Raw genomic sequence first — 20,828 nt, 5'->3', positions numbered from 1 at the left:
TCTTGATAAATTCAAGGGGAACATGGGAGCGTACTCGGAGGAGCAAGGCGAGTGCTTCCACCAGGATAGACTGGACTTTGAACGCCGCTACCAAGGACAGTAGAACGAGAACATGATGGGAGTCGACATTTGGGGGCTGATTCGTGAAAGTGATTTACAGTATAATCGTAAATCTCGACAAACTACTCACTTCTAAATCTTTTGTTTTTTCTGACTTTATGTGAACGAAAAGACACAAATTCGCCCGTTTTCTCATTGAAGATAGGTAAATTTCAAAATATCACTGTCCTGGTCACAAAAGCAAAGTTTGTGGGGAATAATAATCATTTTCTATGCTTTTTAGGCATAAGCAATTCGGAAATAACACTTACTACCCAGGAACAAAAATTGTGTACCAGAGTGTATTTGCTCAGAGGTCAAAGTGACGATATGACGCCACTGCGCATGTGTAAAATGACGTCATGTAATACATGGGGTGACGTCGTTCTGCGGGGGTTTTGGCGCGAATGTCACATTTTAAGAAACGGCGACGATGATGGAGTCAACGATCATCTCCTGGGGAGCCACGGCGGGCGCGCTCGTCCACCTCGAGGAGCTCTTGGGATGCGCGCTCTGGTGAAGTCGCTGAGATTTTCATTATTCATTCGAATTTTGATCGATGCGTCCAAATGGCGAATTGTTTTTTGGGGTGGGGAGGAATAGCGGCGCGCATTCTTGCCTAGTTCTCCCGCGGAGTTTGGTCGCCCGTTTCCGGCTAAGCCGTAGGCACCACGTCGGTGTAGGCCTGACCCGTCTCCCACTACAACGCAATCGCTGTGTAGCAAACCTCAGTAATTATTAGCACAAATGGTCACAAGCCTATTGCGAAAAGTAGTGTTGTAAATAGTGAAATACGACTGTTGTGTTTAAGTATACACAACTCAAACCGCAATACGCTGACGTTTTACCGCTTAAGCCCACTTTAGAAGTTACTGCGATGTCTATGAAAAGGCAAATTACATAAGAGCTGTAGGGTGCATGTACAGTACTCGTGTAACATACTTCAGCACATTGAGAGTATCAATGTCGTAGGTATCGCTGCTATTGCTGAAACTTGCAACACGCATTCACCGCATCTGTTTGTGGTTTATGTTGATGTCAATATTAATCAGAATGCATTTTGCCAAACATCCCAATGCAAGACTCTCCTGGAAACGTCTCTTGGCTCATTGAGGCCTTTATCGACATATAAATGATAATAAAAATTACGCCCAACTTACGATTAATGGGTTTTGAATTGCATTAACTGTACTGTACATTGATGTTTTACGCAATAACGGTAGCGTGACGTTTGCATTGTTAATGGAGCTTAACATTTTACCACTAAGTTATGTTTAAAGTAAGGGGTTTTAGAAGCAATTTTCCGTATCTTATCACCAATGCCTTCAACACCAGAGGTCGTCACTTGCACAACTAGAAGCGTGATGTCAACTTTTTGACACTGGCACTATCTTTACATACATTGACATTGTTATTTAAAACTAAATGTGTTATTGCGTTTCGATTTCAAGCTTTCGTGACTGCAATGATTCATCTTCTTTGGTTCTTTCGGTAAAGTCACGTAGAATGAGAATAAAATAATAAATTGATAAAATAAAATAACACAATAATATTCTCACGACGTTTCGGCCACAACACAAGCGGCCTTCATCAGGTGAAGGGACGAGACTGTCTGGTAGGACCTGATGAAGGCCGCAGGTGAAGGGACGAGACTGTCTGGTAGGCCAGCGCTGTCCTACCAGACAGTCTCGTCCCTTCACCTGATGAAGGCCGCTTGTGTTGTGGCCGAAACGTCGTGAGAATATTATTGTGTTATTTTATTTTATCAATTTATTATTTTATTCTCATTCTACGTGACTTTACCGAAAGAACCAAAGAAGGTGTTATTGCGTTGTTTTAACAGTTAAATATGTTCTTGTATGCTTTCAAATAAGGCTTAATATTTAGCATTTTACAGGACTGGAATTAATTACGAAAGTTTTACCAATTCTTTTTTAAGGATTGTTTTGTATGACAGAAATCCGAGACACCCCGCTGGCTGTACTGTCTCCTATCCACCTTGCAGCTCAACTACTTAACAGATTTGGGAATTTTATGAATCCCAAATTCCCAAATCTTGTTTGTAAAGCGTTGGATTGCAGGCGTGCGACCTTCACGCCCGGCTGAATGTGGGCGATAGTACGGTACTTAACTGCCACCTTGGCAAATAATTCATGATGAAACAGGGAAAATGCGATCCCAAATAATTTCCAACTAAACATCAGGGCTTCTTTTTGTGCAGCTGTTATGTTATCTTCGTCCAAGTTTGGTTGCATTAAAGAGCATGCATTTCCTACGGATTCATGCTTTAACTTACTTCGTGACGCCCGTCTGCCTTGTGGCGTGCCAGTGGAGGCACGCTGTGTGAGCCGTGCAGCTTGGGAGGCTGTGAACACGTTTTCTGCCGGTGAGTTTCATTGATTTCTTACACGGCTTCATTGGCACAACTTTTGTGCCTCCCATTGAATCCAAGCAAAGAGCAATGCCTATGCTCGCTTCCACCTTGTATTTCTTCCATGTCATTGTTAAAACGTGATATGGTAACATTGTTTTGGCTGTCATTTTATTCAGTGTTGGGATTTATTGTTACTCTTATGATGTAAATGTATAATATGTTCTCCAATGCCAGTCATCTTTCCCCCATGATTTGTATGTTAAACGACTATCTCGTTACTTGTATGACTTAATTGCTGATAAAGGAGAATCTTGTTTTGCATTACCGGTCACCGCGTGAAAAAATGGTAAAAACAAGTTAACGATTTGCAGCACATAAAGGAGCTTCTGTGGTGTAATGGTTCACACCAATGCATTGAACCCAGCTGGTTTTCACCGCTTAATTTTTGGAGCATCAACTTGACCCTCTATCTCTTCTTGTGTTCCTGGTAATAACTAAAAAAAAGTCTGCAATCTCTCGTGCGGTGGTTCTCGGGGACCACCAGTGATCGGTCCGCGACGGTCCTCCACGTGGTTCTTGGGTTGTGATGCAAACGCAAGTTGATTCGGAAATAATGACAATGTTTATACCTTTTGTTTCAGACGTTAATACATTTTTTACTTTTTATTTTAAATTAAAAAAAATGAAGTTGGTAAACTACTCCAATAATAAACCTACCATAACCCATCTAAATCCCCCCCCCCCCCCCCAGAAAAAAATTAGAGCTGCGTTTAAAAGAAAGTGTTTATGTTCCAATAATATGCATGATTTCGTATTACTGAAATTTATAGAGATAAGTGAATGCGTTTTGACACCAGCGGTGGGGGACTGGGTGGTCCGTGGAAATTTTGAGATCGGCTGAGCAGTTTGAGAAGCACCACTCCAAACCAGTGCCACTCGAGGCCACCTTGACCATTATCTCTCAGTCACGAGGTGAAACGTCTTATGCACAGCTACTTACTAGGGCAGTAAACGAATCTGCACGTCGTCGAAGCAAGGGTTGAGGGTGAGAGTCAGTGATATAAACATAAAGTCCAGATGCACAAAATAGCGATTTGTAATAGTGAATTGTTAACTAGCGATAAGTAGAGGCGACTACACAAAGATTGAGATAGTCCATCAGGTAGATATGAAGGATGCTGAGCGTTGTATGTTATTGCTAACCATGTTTGTATTATTTTATGTACTGTGCTTTAGTGCTTGCAATTATACAAACACGACGACCAATAAAACATAGCAATACACACTGCACAGATTCCCTCATCTTTCATGATTATTTTATTGATTAACATGTAAGAAAGACAGCAGTTAATTCTATAAAATGTACATGAAAAACATGTATTGTCCTGTACAGCGCTTTGAGATCCTTGATGAAAAGCGCTCTATAAATGTAATTATTATTATTTAACTATTTTACAGTTTGTCTTTGCGTCTCCCTTTGTGTCTCCATCTAATCGCTTCTTGCAAGTTGCAACAAACATGGGAAAAACACAAGCCTCAAGTTTATCTATGGGACCTTTTTGCCAGTATCCAAATGATGAAAAATAAGAATAGGTTTACACTTTCTGGCACTGAAACAGGTGTTAAGATGTAAAAAATGTATTAGGTGTTTGAACATCTTAAAACCTGTTTTATTACCAGAAAGGGTAAAACACATTCGTATTTTTCACCTCAACTGTAGCCTACATGGTCGCATGAACGATAAGCTACACGGGAGTTCTTTTTTTCGAATTTAATATCTAGATGTGAACTTGTTCAACCTGGTTTTTGCAAATGATGAACCGAAATCGAAATTTAAAAGGCCATTTTGATCTAATTGAACCGTATCCAGTTCATAAGCTTGATTCCCAAGTTTGCACGCTACACTTACAAAAACATCCGCAGACTACCTGCTGGATCTCCTCTCTGTTTCAAATAACAAATTTGACCTAAGGTCTTTGCTCATTTACCAGCTTCACATTTCCTATTGCCGTAAAAAACTGGAGGAAGGGCCTTTGCTATTAATGCCCCCAGGGTCTGGAATGAATATTGCCAATGAACTGCAACTTGAATCACTACTTATGAGATCTTCACTCAAAACTGCTCTTTGGGAGTTGTACACCCCTAGCTGCCACTGCTATTCAGTGGCCTAAAATTAAATAAAATGTTTCGCTCCGGATGACCGCTGCAAAGTATTATCTGTGTTTTGATTTAGTGTGCCTGTCTTAAAGGTGCATTGAAAAATGTGATACTCCGACCGATGCTCCTGTTGTTGTGGAGCGACTCATGCAGCAGGCTATGGCTCCAGGATTTGGTGGTACAGTGAGGGGAAAAAAGTAATTGATCCCCTGCTGATTTTGTATGTTTGCCCACTGACAAAGAAATGATCAGTCTAATTTTAATGGTAGGTTTATTTGAACAATGAGAGACAGAATAACAACAAAATCCAGAAAACCGCATGTCAAAAATGTTATAAATTGATTTGCATTTTAATGAGGGAAATAAGTATTTGACCCCTCTGCAAAACATGACTTAGTACTTGGTGGCAAAACCCTTTTTGGCAATCACAGAGGTCAGACGTTTCTTGTAGTTGGCCACCAGGTTTGCACACATCTCAGGAGAGATTTTGTCCCACTCCTTTTTGCAGATCTTCTCCAAGTCATTAAGGTTTCGAGGCTGACGTTTGGCAACTCGAACCTTCAGCTCCCTCCACAGATTTTCTATGGGATTAAGGTCTGGAGACTGGCTAGGCCACTCCAGGACCTTAATGTGCTTCTTCTTGAGCCACTCCTTTGTTGTCTTGGCCGTGTGTTTTTGATCAGTGTCATGCTGGAATACCCATCCACGACCCATTTTCAATGCCCTGGCTAAGGGAAGGAGGTTCTCACCCAAGATTTGACGGTACATGGCCCCCCGTCCATCGTCCCTTTGATGCGGTGAAGTTGTCCTGTCTCCTTAGCAGAAAAACACCCCCAAAGCATAATGTTTCCACCTCCATGTTTGACGGTGGGGATAGTGTTCTTGGAGTCATAGGCAGCATTCCTCCTCCTCCAAACACGGCGAGTTGAGTTGATGCCAAAGAGCTCCATTTTGGTCTCATCTGACCACAACACTTTCACCCAGTTGTCCTCTGAATCATTCAGATGTTCCTTTGCAAACTTCAGACGAGCATGTATATGTGCTTTCTTGAGCAGGGGGACCTTGCGGGTGCTGCAGGATTTCAGTCCTTCACGGCGTAGTGTGTTACCCATTTGTTTCTTGGTGACTATGGTCCCAGCTGCCTTGAGATCATTGACAAGATCCTCCCGTGTAGTTCTGGGCTGATTCCTCACCGTTCTCATGATCATTGCAACTCCACGAGGTGAGAACTTGCATGGAGCCCCAGGCCGAGGGAGATTGACAGTTATTTTGTGTTTCTTCCGTTTGCGAATAATCGCACCAACTGTTGTCACCTTCTCACCAAGCTGCTTGGAAATGGTCTTGCAGCCCATTCCAGCCTTGTGTAGGTCTACAATCTTGTCCCTGATATCCTTTGAGAGCCCTTTGGTCTTGGCCATGGTGGAGAGTTTGGAATCTGATTGATTGATTGCTTCTGTGGACAGGTGTCTTTTATACAGGTAGCAAGCTGAGATTAGGAGCACTCCCTTTAAGAGTGCTCCTAATCTCAGCTCGTTACCTGTATAAAAGACACCTGGGAGCCATAAATCTTTCTGATTGAGAGGGGGTCAAATACTTATTTCCCTCATTCAAATGCAAATCAATTTATAACATTTTTGACATGCGTTTTTCTGGATTTTGTTGTTGTTATTCTGTCTCTCACTGTTCAAATAAACCTACCATTAAAATTATAGACTGATCATTTCTTTGTCAGTGGGCAAACGTACAAAATCAGCAGGGGATCAAATACTTTTTTCCCTCACTGTTTATGTCGTTTATTGTGAAAATTCGGTGACAGTTCCTTTGATCACTGTTACATTGCCTTTATGGCTTCATTTTGGTGATTTCGAAAAGTTTTTTGGTTTGGCCATGTTTGTTGTAGTACGGAGTTAGACTGATGGCCTTAATCTAAGTTGTCTTGTGGTTGTTGTTGTTTGTTTGACTTGCATCTCACTGGGATTTTTGCACACAGCGTTGGTGTACGGTGCTTTTTCTGGAATATTTTGCTGTTTTTTCCTGGATTTTCTGTTTGCACAGTCACATAGTCACTTTAAGATGTTATCTTGTTCATGTTTTTTGTTTGTTGCGGTTGCACCCGATTCAAGAGCCGATGGCTCACAGGGCTATACCAAATAAATGTAACTGAAACTAAAACTGAAACACTTGCAACCCAGAGGTCGCCGGTTCATTTCCATTGCCTGTTGCGGCAGTGGAGACAATGGATGGATGCCATAACTCAAACTCGGGTTACTATGTTCACAGCACAGCCACTCCCCACAATGAATGTGTTATCTTGGATAATTTGCGTCATGATGTACATGTGAATTTTGGCAAACATGAAAAATTTAATGGAATAAAAATGCACCTGTGCAGTCGCTTAAAGCCATGTCCCTTCCTGTGTTCATGAACGAATTCCTCAGGCTTTGCGTGAGCGATCATGTCGGCAACAGCTGCCCCATCTGTCAGGCACCGTCCTGGGTCAGAGATCTGCAGGCAAATCGGCAGCTTGCCGGTATGGTGACCCTGTGCCGGCAGCTGCGTGAGCTCCTGGCAACCGACACTCCACCCTCTGACAAAGCGTGTTCACTCTCCCTACAGCAACCAGGGCCACGTGAGTTTAAACATGCATATATATCCATTTACATGGAGATGCTGGCAGGTGGAGTGCAGGGCAGAAACATCTGTTGTACTGAACTAAATTAATCCTGCGCTCGCTGCCTTCACCAACCCGGACTGACCAGTGTGGTGAGGCACGATCAAATTATCCCAAGACCTGTACGGTGTGGAGAGGCCCCTGTCCATCATTGGTTGACAAAGGGCTGTATGTGTACTGTTTTGCCTAAAATATTTTTGCTTTTATTTTATACCATAGTCTTTTTAATAAAATATTTCTGTTGAGTTCATTGAACAAATACATTTAACAACATTGAATGACCCAGCAGCAATTGAATGTAAAATACATATATTTGAATCAGAATGTTAACTGTATGAATTTAAGTAAATTGAGATTACCAAGGGGAAGAGATGTATGCAATCTCATCCTTCAGAGAATGGGAGTGAATCACTGTGGATTCGTCAGATGTGACACTCGTGTTTATTACACAGGAGAGAAAGATATCAAGCCATCACCTGAAATTATAAAAACGCCGGAGCTGACCAAAAAAGCCAATGTGGTCAGCATGCAGTTCAGTCCCCGCAGTGGGCAGGTGCGTTGCCACATCAAAAAGCCCACTCGGCCACTTGAGGACAAGGAGAATGCCAAGACCAGTGCTGCAGATGGAAGTTACGCATCGGTGTACGACTTCCAATCCTCCCAGTCGTCTCCTGATCAGACACTGATTCATCCACCACAGCCCAGGCGTCTAAAAACGGTACGGAAGAGGCTATCGGCCATTAACAAGTCATGGGGTTTTGGCAAAAAGCGGAAGAAGAATACAAGCGAGAGCACAGATGTTGCCAGTAAGATAGAAGTTGTACAAAAAGATCCGGCTGATAACCGCCTCATCTCGTTTGGCCCCGAGCAAGTGTTTCTAATCGATAGCAGTAATGTGACATGTAGTGCTGTAAGCGGGAGTGCCACTCCGTCCCCGGACGCTAACAGTGCCGTGGCCGCTGGAAGCACAATTTTCCAGTCATTGTGGAGCCCAACGATGTCGGGAGAGTCGGTCGAGAGCAACCCATCAGGCAGAAACTCGGAGTCAGAGAAGACGACAACTGACTCTGCCTTGGGAGCGATGAGCAAGCGGGCCTTGGAGCGGCCGAGCGGTGCAAGTCCTTCCAAGGTGCGGCTGTTAGGCGCACAGTTGACAGATACAACGGTTAAACTCATTGCATTTAGATACATCATTTGATGTAACTTAAATGCTAAATTTTTTACATCGTACATTAACACCTGTCTCATTCTCACTGCCGATCAGTACTCTTGTCACTGCCTATACCTCGCTATTAGAAAATATAAAGTAAGTTTATTTTTGTATTTCATTGCATGGAATTTCACTCGTACTTATAAATGTAAAGTGAGGTACGTTGACCAAATACCACTAATCCCTCAAGGTCCAGGGGTTGCTGTGTACCAGTGTAGGCACTTTTTTATTTTTTGCTACAGAAAGCAAAGAGTTGCTGGAATGGAAGCATTCTGCAAAAGTCGCCCCCTGGCGTTGGCGGGAGGAGGAAGGCCGAGGGGAGTGTGGCTGGCTCACCCGGGACCTCGGAGGTCCTGAAGAAGAACAGAAAGGGCGAGACACCGCTGCACGTCGCTGCCATCAAGGTTCCCAGACTTAAATAATACTTTATTTCCTCTAAGATGAACAAATGTTCGTTACTAACTTTACACATAGAAGCCACGGCATTCAATTTCAAGCACTTGTTTTTTGTTACTTAACATGGGCAGATTATATCGAGGTTGTGGATTAACTGTTATTGCAAAATAAAGACCAAGAAATATCAAATCTGCAATTCCACGCTAATTCGTGCCTTTTACACATGCTGGTGCTATTATTAGCTGCTTGCTAACTCGTGTCAATTACCTTACGAAACAACACAAACGACACATTACACCTTCACCCACATATTTTGTAGATAATGGGCGTTTTACACCCGAGTTAACATGTTTGGCATTGTCGGGTTTTTTTTAGCCATGCTATCCCTTCCCTCCATTGGCCCAGATAATTTTGAGTTTACTGGAGCATTTTTGTGTTAAAAGTGTTTTAAGTGCCAATGTTAAATTTTGCTGTCATGGTTGGTGAGCAGATCTGAAATCGTGGGAAACTTCACAAGCAAAAAAAAGAATCCAGTGCAGTAAATGACACTGCAATGTTGTCAAGCCCTCGTTGGCAGGCCCTCGTTTCAATCTGTTGCGTTGCGGTCCACTAATGTGTCTTGTGTGGCAGGGTGATATTGATGGAGTTGAACACCTTCTTGAGAATGGTGCCAATCCAAACATCAAGGACAATGCTGGATGGACCCCTCTGGTAAGTTGAGGAGAAAATTATCGCTCTATGATCATTAAAGCCAATAGCAAGTTTATGTAAACCTTCTCCATTGTGTAATATTTAAAGCCACGTTAAAATTAATGTGTGGTGCTGTTTACCAATGAGGTTAAAGGTATCTCTTATCATTATACTGTATCATATTTACTTCTGAAACTATAAATTGGACTGTATCACTTTGTCATCCTATACCCAAATGGCTATATATATCAACAAAAATTCAAATGTTTGAACCTCCATACATGGCGTCATCCCCTCCACGTGGTTTATTTTAATCGCACTTGTGGATGCATTTGTTTCGTTTCATAATTGTTTTATTCTGTGCGCACGCGCGCCCTTTCATGCCGCCCGCACAGCACGAGGCGTGCAACCACGGACACGCGCGGGTGGTGGAGCTGCTGCTGGACCATGGCGCGTTCATCAATGCTCCGGGCTACGAGAACGACTCCCCGCTGCACGACGCCGTCTCCAACGGGCACACGCACGTGGCTGGCCTGCTCGTGGGTCGCGGGGCCGACCAGCACGCGCTGTGAGCGAGCACGCACAGCACAACCCTCACTACCTCTTTTTTCCACTGAACCAACCCAAGGTGTGCCGTGCCAGTCCTATGCCGGGTTGTTTTCCCACTGCTGAAGCGGAGGTGTACCGTTGACATAACGCGCAATGATCGAGTCCAGACACTAATTAACTAACTATTTTTATTTTACCACTAAGGCCCACTGAGCTATGTAGTTCTTTTTTTCAGAAGCGACCTGGCCACAAATTATAGGCCAACAAACTGGATTATCATGTGGACATTTATTGAAACCAAATAAATACTCTAAATGTAAGGAGATGACAGCAATAATAATACTTTCATTATAAATATCGTCAATCATGCCAACAGCATCCCACAACGCTGTACATACATTTTACATAGACCAAATTCCATATATGCGGTTGGCTACATATGGTACGAAAGAGGGCCAACACACATACATACCAAGTAAATGAAAACTCTACTGACAAGGAAAATACTTTTTTTTTATAAACAAGTTAAGAAATTGCATCAAAATAAAACGCTTAAACAAAAAACGTTTTCACAACAAGATTAGCGCCACAAACATTTATTTACCAACTGACTCCTCATGTCTTGGGTTTCACGTTATTTTTTGTTCAATGTAAAATGGATTTAATCCTATGCAGGAACATGCTGGGCTTGAAACCGCTGGACTATGCCAATAGCGAGGAGATGCGCATGGTGTTCACCAGCCAGCCGTTCGAGCCCAGCACGCCGACCTTCAGTCTGCCCGCGAGCGTACGTACCCTCTTCACACAGCCTCCCGATGCCTCATCTCTCCCCACAGGCAGCGAGCACTGTAGCGTACAGAAGCTTGTCCGGGATGGCTCAATGCTGACTGCTGTTGTTATAATTTTTAATCATCGTCAGCCATTGTATATCCACTGCTTGATGAAATGCCTTCCCCACGCCATTGACATCCCTCATTGTCCAGGGCTATTGCTATCCATCTCACTCCTGCGCATGAGCTGAGCTCATTACTCCATCTCCATGATGGTCACCCACTTGGGTGCATTCTCTCCATCGGCCATTTTTTTCGTCTGCATTCCTTATGATCCCAAGCTCTGTTCTCTAATCCGTATGTTCCATATTCTGTCTCTCAGTGTAATTCCAAGCATGCATCTCTGTAATGCATACATATTTCGCATAATTACAGATATCAATTGCTAAGCCGTATGAATATTCAGGTACTGTAGTGCAGCAGTCATAAAACCACAGTACCAGAAGAGACCGGCAGAGGGGGTGTGCTTATTTTTACCGCGCGATAACAAGCTGCCTGACTTTAATCTGAAAGTGAGTTACCGTTGAGGATTGGTAGACCAGAACAACTGGTTCCGGTTGTCGAAAATGTCAGGCAGGCTGCTTTAACACGACGTTTGGAATTGATTGGTACTGTAGTAAAATAGCACTAAAGTTGCACCGAATTTGGCATAGCCAAGGATTTTATCGGAAAGTTATGATTTAAACATTGCATTTAAGGGGTCGTGTTGGTGTATTTAGTTTTGTGCAGCCATGCACCTCCCATTATAACCAACATTTAAATGTCTTTGTGCACGCACGTCTGTGGTGGACACTGTGAAAAGATCGTGAAATAGTGCCGTGTTACACCTAATAAAGCCGCCCATTACCACTGTAGACAAGAGGAGACAGTGGAAAGATGATACGTGTTGCTTTGAGAAATAAACAATGCATTGATGTCATGTGGTGCGGATTGATGCATAAACCTCTGGGAAAATCTTTTCCATCAAATTTCTTAAGCCGCCCATGAATAGCCTGTTGCATTTAGGAGTAAGGCAACTGCTTACGGGAGAATCACATATTTTGAACACGGTAAGTGGAGCGCAAGTAGCCAGAAACAAATGGCTACTGTAGAACCAGTTTGTTTTATTTCGACAAAATAGAAAAGTTGAAGGAATACTGCCGTTCCAAGCAGCTGGTAGGAGGGTGAGTGTACACCATATCGCCGGCAGTACTGTAGTTCCATGTGATAACACAATTCTTTGTACAATGACAAGTAATGTAGTTGAAGCTTGTGGATATTTGGAGTTTAAAATAAAAATTTGTCTGCAAATTATCCCTCACTACGTCTAACAGCTTGTATTTTTATGCATCGACACAGAAAATATTACATGACACCTCACTGACTTTGAGAATCAATCATGAGTTTGATAGTTGACAATTTAATGGCCTTGTCTTATGTGCTCAAGTGGTTCACAGTCATTTTTACAGAAACATAATAGCTGGAATGAAGGTTTTTCTTTTTCAATTATAAACATATCACCTGTTACAATCTATGCGTGGTGAAGGCCTACGCAAGCTGTCTCCATCGCTTGTGACCTTGCGGCATCACAGTCCGTTTTCACGTGGGCCTATTTCTGACTTGTTCGCTCCTTTGGCTGCCACTCCGTCGTTATCCTCAACCATCGGCCAGCAGCGTTTCATACTGGAGCACAATTACCTTAGTGGCGTCCTTGTTGAGCCCAGCCATGTATCCAGACAAGGAGAACGTCGGGTTCTCTCTCCTGGCTCCAGTCTGGGATTCCCTTCCTCCGCACACTGTGCACATCCACCTCTCTCACTGTCAGTGTTGTCCCTCTGTCAGACTCTGACTTTTTCTTGAATATATTCTCCCACGCCTCTGAATGTCCTTTTGAAGTTAAATTGGTGTGTTATAAAACAGTTAATGAATGCCATATACTACTGTATTTATTTTGAAAGGATGTTTTCTATATTATGCTGTTTTTGAATATCGTTGAGCACTTATATATGCATGTGGCTTTGAGCATGAAAAACGAAGAAGATATCGCCCATCCTGAATAATTGCATCGCCCCTCAGTTAATGACTTCAGAGTTTAAACGATTCGAGGATACGAGTTATATGATATGACAAATTCAATATTTGAAAGTGCAGCCTGTTTGGAATCTAGACAAATATATTCCTTCCAGCCACCTGGCCGGACACATTTCTAGTTTATGTTTAGTATTTAATGGCACAGATGTCAAACATTGAAATTCTACCAAGGAGTATGGTAGCCATTCTTGTTTGTACTGCATTTCAATAAGATACAAATGTGGATACATTTTCAGTTAATAAAACAATCAGTATTTAATGTTTTGAACTAATTTTAGTCATTATTTGAGTCTTTAAAGTATCTCGATTGTGTCTCGTGATCAATATTGAATGCGAGTGTTTCCACGTCACCTAACTTTGTTCATAAACGTTACATAACATCCATTTACATTTCAGGTATATTACAAAGTATATGCATCAGTTTTCCAATTCATAATTTGCAAACTTAACCAGAAAGATAACTTGAGAGTTGGAGAAAAGTGACGATTTTTTTTGTTGTTGGAAATCTGGCACATAAGACGAGGTATCTTCCCAAGACTATTACTTAGTTTGAATGTCAACCATCTATAAATAGTTCTAAAGATACTTGTCATTATTTGAGTGTGTATGGGCTGTGAAGATCAGTAAAATCAAACCAGAGTCGGGCGTGGTGACACACGCATGTGTAATCCAGCACTGGAGGCAAAGGTTGGTGGATCGCTTGGATTTGTAAAACTTCCAAACTGTAAGGGGGCTAAAATAGTACAGTACAGCAAATTAGATTGCCAACCTACCTGGACATACCTTAGTGTGTTATCTTGTATGCATGTGGTTTCTCTGGCTACTCCGGTTTCCTTCCACACAAAAAGCAAATTATAATCAAATTATCTGATCATTCCATTGGAGGACCCTCCTGAAAATAATCTTGATACTCGGTGAGGTTTTCCTGTATATTTATATATTTTGTAATGATACTGCTATTTATTAAGTGTGTCATGGCCACTCGATCGTGTGCCTTGATAGCTGCAGTGCAAGATGCTGATATTGGTCAATGTGGCTGAAAGACCACCCAAACTTTTGCTTCACAGAAGTTTGTCCAAACATCGCTACGGGTCCTCCTCACCCCTCTTTCTTGGCTTGCCCTCGCTGAACCACAGTAGTGTAACCTGGTGGGCAGCATCAATTCCATAAACATTTAATCGGCAGCATTAAAACTTTCTTCTCAATTATAGAATCAGCTAAGAAACCTTCCTCCATCGTCTTAGCGAGCCTGATGGCATTACAGTTGTGGATGTAAAGTGTAAGCACATAAAGTGTAGCCCTAGTGGCAGCTCGGGTATTTTATCGTTTTTTTTATTGCTCATGACTCCACAAGGTTACGTGCAATAAGTAACCAGGCAGGTTCTGAAACCCGGCCATGTGGGCCCATCTTCCCTATCTTAGCCTTGAAAAGGACATGGAAGAGACACACCCAGTTTTTATTTTTACGCCTACGATTTGAATAGATTGTGTGGGCTGCTGAAGTGTACCACAAAGCCCAACACGAGATGGAATTTTTGAGATTGTAATCACTGCCCAGCTCATGCCAATTCTGAATGTAAGGCAGTTCATTTTACTTTAAAGGTGTATGTGTGTGTGTTGGTATGAGTGGGTGTGTAATATGTGTGTGGGTGCGAGCAGTAACACAGCATGCTGTCCTGCAGTCCCAGTCAACTGGATTACATGCTGTACCAACAGAGTGAATTGATAGTACTTGGCACAAGCCTTCTCTCAGTTGACCGTGTCTAAAATGGGCATGCAAATGCCAGCGACATTGAACGTCTCCAATGTATGCATTCCAATCAGATGTTCGCTGATAGCATACATCCAAATAGTTTAACCAGGATAAAAAGGTTAATGCGTGTGTGTTTGTGGTTGACCTGTTTCAGCTTCCGAGTGGTCCCATTGGCCCCATGGTTTTGCTGGACAGCAGACTATCCGAGCATCAGAAGGAGTCCCTGAAGAGAGTTGCCACAACACTGGGAGGACGAGTTGTCTCCACGTTCAACAACTCTGGTGCGCTATCTCTCACTACAGTCTGCAGTCTTGAGAATTCCTGTTGTTAGCAGAGGAGGTTGGGTGCCTCGCGGGCTGTAAAGGAATGTTCGAGTATTGTGCCAGCACCAATCAGAGCTTGGCTTTGATTCCTGGGCTCCCACCCACGTTTGAACTAGGTTCAAAAGTATGACCTGTTAAGGGTCTCATCTCGGTCAATGATAAATACGTAACATTTCCCGCATCTTTCTTTTTTGATTCCCTCTAGGAGTAACGTTTCTCCCAGCCCCCTCGGGTTCCCATGCACTGCTTTCTACAGCTCGCCATCCTTGAAAAATCCTTCCATGCACATGCTCCTACAATTCGGGAAAGTTATACGAGTCACTGGGAGCCAGGTCTGGAGGAATAGGCAGGATGCCTGGTCTCCAGTTTCCTTGAAGCGGCCTCTTTCACTCTTGCAGTGTGTACTGCGACACTGTCATTCAGAAAACACAGTGTGCTTCTCATCTTTCCGTGGAAGTTTTCTTTGATCAATTCATGTGGTCGGTGAAGCACGTCTGTATCATAGTGACCTTTAATCATCTTCTCAAAGTCAATATGAACTGCACCTTTAGCATACCAAAATTAGGTGCAAGTGATCTTGACTGCATTGTGTGCTGACTTGGGATTTCTTGCGTGTTGGAGAAGTTGGATATTTCCATTGCATCGACTGCTATTTGGACTTTGGAGTCATAATGGTAAATCCGGGTCTCATCACTGACAATAAATTGATCCCTAAAGCTGGCCTAGTTTGCCTTCCATCAGACCAAGATATTCATGTGAAGTTATCAGACGCTCCCTCATAGTGTCACGTGTCAGCATGCTGGAGACTCGTATTTTTAGTCGGCATTCGGAACGATTTCCTTTGTTTCATGTTATCTAGCGTCATACATTTTATGACAGGAAGATAATGGACTTATTTGACATTTAGCATCTATCATTGTTTACCTGCAATAGATGACATGTAAATTATGAACAAAACAGTCCAGAATGTTGTTCCCAAGTTGTTTGGGTATACTTGTGGACTATAAGTAGCTGCGACATCGGTCGTCTCTGATTTTACTTCTGTATTCGGCTCGAACTTTTTGTACCACCTATGTCAAATTATAAGAAAACTCGGCAAGCTTTTGCACATTTGTAGTAATTACATCTGATACACACAATGGTCCAACGATTAATTACAACACAATTTAATTCACGGTCAGATTTTTTGTGGAAAATGTTTAATACCATATATCTTCGGGCTGTATACATAAAACAGTTTGAATGTACCTTCATTCTTCTTTGTGTAGAACTGTAAACCTTTGTCCTTTCCCTGTCAACAGCAACTCACGTCATCGTCGACTCCACAATGCAAATTCCCCGCACCATGAAATGCTTCTTGGCCATCCTCAACGGCTGCTGGATTATCGGCTTCCAGTGTAAGCATCACCTGCACGCCTCTCCAGTTGCTCGCTGTACAAACTGAGCGCGTTTGCTCTGAAGCTAGGGGCAAAGCTTGGTTCACCGACTGCTGCTGCGTTGATCAGGGAGTTTGCACGCTGCGGCACTCTTGTGTGGAGGAGCCAAGCAGAAATGCACAGTTTGTGTGTCCAGAGTCTTAAAGGGAAGGTCATCGGAGGATATTGTCTAGCTCTGTGTGCAGTGGACATTTGTGGGCTCCATTGTTTGTCATGGGATGATCCCTGTAGGTTTAAAAGACAAACATAAGTTAGTTTCAAAATCTTTATTTAATCGTTCTGTTCTTAATACATAATTTTTGAGGTCACATTTTGCATTCAACAGTTTGTGCCAAAATGTGCATTGTTTGCTATCGAGCACTATGCATAATTGCTTAAAGCGGACAAACGATAACATTTGAGATGCCACATTTTTTTGTATCCCGTATAAATATACATTGAATTAAGTAAATTTAAATCAAAGGATTCCTTGTCATCGTCACGTTTGTTTGTTTCAGGGGTGCAAGCCTGTCTGGCGAGGCACGAGCGCGTGCCAGAACAGGACTTCGAAGTGAGGGGACGTGACGGCTCCCTGCCGTGTCGTGGTCCGGAGAGAGGGAGACTCAACAAACTTCAGCAGGTGATCATCATCATCAGCCGTGGTCAATCCACTTCTAGATGAAGGCCTTCCCAAGCATCTGCCACCTCCCATGATCCTGCCATGCAATAATCCACCTTGGACCTGCATTTGAACTAATTCGGTGAACATGAAAATGGCCAAAATGGTCTCTGGTGACGTCGCAAGGGATTGTGGGGGTTTTCTATGATGCCGTATCCTTAAATATCTTAAACATGAGCATGTGTTTCAAGGCATTACATGCCAATGGGTTACTACACAATTATACATTTATATCTGGGTATTCGTAGTGACTTGCAAATGGCCTGTTGTACTTTGGCCTGTCATAGTCGGGCGTGGTGGCGCACGCCTGCAATCCAGCACTTTGGATTGGAGGCAAAGGCTGGTGGATCACGCACACTTCGCCTAAATTGCTGGCCTACGAGAATGACCATACAGTAAATGTGTTCCTGAACCTACCTCTGCAGACCTTATGGTGTGTAAGATTCTCAAAAGTGTCAGTTTCCAACCACACGCAAAATTCTTCTGAAAATGGAAATCGGGCAAATAATCCTAATGCTGGATCCTGATGAATAATAGCCTTGAGATTTGGTTAGACTTCTAGTATAAATATATAGATGAACTTTATATCCAGTAAAAAGACCATTGAAACCATAAGTCTCGTTTTTAATGAACATAAAGATAAAAGCTAGAGGTACAGCCCTACAATTCCTTGCTCATGACACTGCTGGCACAGGGGACTCCACTAGATGGAGCGCTATAGAATCCCTCGAGAGGGTATTTGACCTACTCTGCACTGACTAGATGTCTGAGAAGAGGTGGGAATTTTCCACGCTTTTCCCCACCACACACGATCTACCGATCGACCAACTCTGGGTGTATCCATTTAATTTCTGCGCCTGTAGATCAAACCGACGACATCTGGATTACAATTCCAGCGTGCGTACAATTACAACCGCAGCAGCATATTTTTTGTTCATGAACACCTTGGAGACGAAATAACCAGAACAAATAAAGAAAAACAAATCCGAATGCTGCGCTGCCGGTCTTGTGCGCGGGCGCAGCTTCCGGGCCTCTTCGACGGTTGCTACTTCTTCCTGGGTGGCCCCTTCGACGAGCCCAGCCGCTTCGACTTGTCAGAGATGGTGCGCGTGGGCGGCGGGCGCATGCTGTCGCGGCAGCCGAAGGCCGACAGCGACGTGACGCAGAGCGTGCGCCGCGCCGCGTACCACGCGCGCCGCCACTCGGACCAAGAGTTCTGCACGCACTACGTGGTGTACGACGGCGCGTGGCTGGGCGGCCTCAGCGGAGTGTCGCGGCTCGGCAAAGTGTGGACCGTCCCGTCTGGGTGGTTGGTGGAGTGCGTGCTCGCGTTCGAGCTCTTGCCGTTTGACGTGTAGAGGGGAGAAGAGGGGGCGTCACGAGAGTCGTTGGGTGAACACGGAACAAGCTCTGTGGTGACGGATCGATGTTATTGGGTTGTTAAATTTCGTGTGCACGAAGCCTGCCAACTATTTTTGTCCTTTTGGAAAATTGTCTCTAACTTGGCTTTGACCATTAAAGGCAGGTGATAAGCACCTGGTTGTATGTTGAACTTCTTTCATACCGTACGTAGCCAAACATTGCTAATTGGAGGTTGGCTGTTAAAAAGCAATGATGGATTCATCAATTGATGTAAGACGTGCAAACTCTACTACGTTTAAACAACATTCCACCTTAACCACACTTTGTTCAACATTATCTGTGTCGTTAATCACTTCACAGCTTGGAAAAAAACATGAGACACAAACCTGAAGTCATGTGATTGCAGTGGGGGTATGTGCAGTGCATCTGATTTTTGTTATACATTATTGTCACGTGATATTTGTGTGGAAAAGGGTTAATGAAGATCACAAATTACATACTTCATAGTAATACAGCACTGCTTATCAGAAGTTTTGACATCACATTTCCTACATATGCGATACACATGTCACAGCCAGGCTATTGATCTGCTTTATGTAGGAGTACTGAATTTATTATAAAACAACATTTAGGACTTTAAAATACATTAACTCGAATGTCTTTTATCTATGCCTAATTTACCAGTAGTAACTTGTTTTGTCTGGGTGTATTTTGAAGTTATTTTGCACCGTGCTAATCGGAGGTGTCTGGATGTCCACTGAGGAGATGGAGCAATGAAATCAGCTCAGGTGCTAGGTGGAGTGTTACATCTCAAAGCTCTTTGGAGAGGCCTTCATCCAGCAGTGGATTGATAATGGCTGATTGTGATGACAAATGTCTTGTAATTACTTTGAAAATCAAGCTTGCACTTCAATAGTAATTTCCAGCTCTTGTCAGTCCACTGCTAGATGATGGCCCCGCCCCACTCTGTGTCCAGTCATGGGGGTTGTTGGACCATACCTCACCAAGCTGGTCAGTGTGGGTGGGTGATGAAACTCGTACAGTACTCTGTACTGAATATTTTACGTTTGATTCATTTTTACGCCTGGAAATTGTCAGCCGACTGGCCGGTTGCCCTGCTGCTGCTGCTGTACAAACCAAAGTGGAAGTCGCTCAGGCTCCGGCAGCGATATCCCACCACAGGATGGCTGAAACAACTTTTCCAATGGAAGAGTTTGACGGTGCAGAATTTGCAGCATGTTTTTTTGAGGTTTTACAACTGCCAAGGCAAACTGGCATGGACAGCAAGTCAGGTGTGAATTGGGGTTTTTTTCCATGCATTTAAAATATTTTGGAGGTTTTTATCTTCGTGTTTTACTTACTCAGGTTGCCTTTTAACCAAATACAATGTTGGAGCATTAATGCATAAAATGCATAATAAAAAAAAATTGCGTTTGGAAGTGACTTTACTCATACAGCTGGCATTTCGACACTGTCCCTAAAACTTGACACAAGCTCCCACGTGGGGCACATGGTCATCAACAGCCATGATCAATCCACCGCTGGATGGCTTCAGAACATCATTGCTATTCGTCAGTCTTGTGAAATGAATCTTGTTCCCACTTCAGCTAATCTCATCGCTGCATCTCTGCTAGTTTTCCTCTTGGCTGGGTCTTTGCCTGCCATGATCATGTGTCTTGTCTATATGACGTCATCCCTCTTAGGATGTGTCCTGCCCAAGCCCTCTTTCCAAACGGTCAATATATCTAATTTGTTTTTCTCTGATGTATGTGTTCGACTTCATCTGAAATTTAATGTTGTCCATGTGTCAGCAGACAATTTGCAGTGATTGAAAACTTTCCTCTTTAGGCACTTTAGTGATTTTTTTTGTTAGTTTTCAAATAAAGTTTTAAAAGCACACCCTGCCTCTGTTTGATTCTATTGTATTTTGATCACGGTTTGCCTTCAATCATTCATTGGATGTGCAGTACCTCTACGTATGCCGTGCGTTTCCATATTGTTCCTCCAACTTTTAATGTATCAAGTGTATTCATACTTGTTATTAGCACTGCCCTGTATACTTTACAAATCACTGGGTTTCCAATTAAAATAATCCATAATACAGGTTTTGGGTTAGATCGCGTGTGTGCTGTACTAGTGACGAATTGGCATGTTCTGTTTACGTGACAACCAGGGGCGGAGCCAGGATTTTGACTTTGGGGGCTGACTTCAATATTGAGATATCCAGTGTTTGTTTTCCAATGGGCGCCA

The 20,828-nt window shown here is 43.1% G+C and overlaps 1 protein-coding gene across 3 annotated transcripts; it reads left to right on the top strand.

The window, feature by feature from the left end:
- Window positions 1–469: 469 nt before the first annotated feature.
- On the top strand, window positions 470–20,475 carry BARD1 (BRCA1 associated RING domain 1). 3 transcript variants are annotated; one of them, XM_032965762.2, is made up of 12 exons: window positions 470–615; window positions 2,429–2,485; window positions 7,069–7,259; window positions 7,754–8,430; window positions 8,754–8,915; window positions 9,538–9,618; window positions 9,993–10,165; window positions 10,822–10,933; window positions 14,954–15,080; window positions 16,424–16,519; window positions 17,056–17,177; window positions 18,239–20,475. In XM_032965762.2, the coding sequence occupies exons 1-12, from the start codon at window positions 533–535 to the stop codon at window positions 18,572–18,574; spliced, it is 2,217 nt and encodes a 738-aa protein (XP_032821653.1). In that variant the 5' UTR covers window positions 470–532; the 3' UTR covers window positions 18,575–20,475. The 3 variants fall into 3 exon arrangements, with proteins under 3 accessions (XP_032821653.1, XP_075927839.1, XP_032821654.1); XM_076071724.1 differs by lacking the exon at window positions 2,429–2,485; XM_032965763.2 differs by lacking the exon at window positions 2,429–2,485 and having other exon boundaries at window positions 473–615; window positions 7,115–7,259.
- Window positions 20,476–20,828: the final 353 nt, after the last annotated feature.

The sequence above is a fragment of the Petromyzon marinus genome, chromosome 34 (genome assembly GCF_048934315.1).
Source record: "Petromyzon marinus isolate PM22_M1 ecotype Great Lakes invasive population chromosome 34, UKy_Petmar_22M1.pri1.0, whole genome shotgun sequence".
NCBI lineage: Eukaryota > Metazoa > Chordata > Hyperoartia > Petromyzontiformes > Petromyzontidae > Petromyzon > Petromyzon marinus.
This window is presented reverse-complemented; position numbering and strand designations above follow the sequence as displayed.

What these genes read in the sequence shown, in the direction of transcription:
- BARD1 (XM_032965762.2), top strand. Translation starts at nt 533, where the DNA reads ATGATGGAGTCAACGATCATCTCCTGGGGAGCCACGGCGGGCGCGCTC. An exon ending in TGTGAACACGTTTTCTGCCG is followed by an intron (nt 2,486 to 7,068) that starts GTGAGTTTCATT and finishes CGAATTCCTCAG; the next exon opens with GCTTTGCGTGAGCGATCATG. An exon ending in TGCACGTCGCTGCCATCAAG is followed by an intron (nt 8,916 to 9,537) that starts GTTCCCAGACTT and finishes CTTGTGTGGCAG; the next exon opens with GGTGATATTGATGGAGTTGA.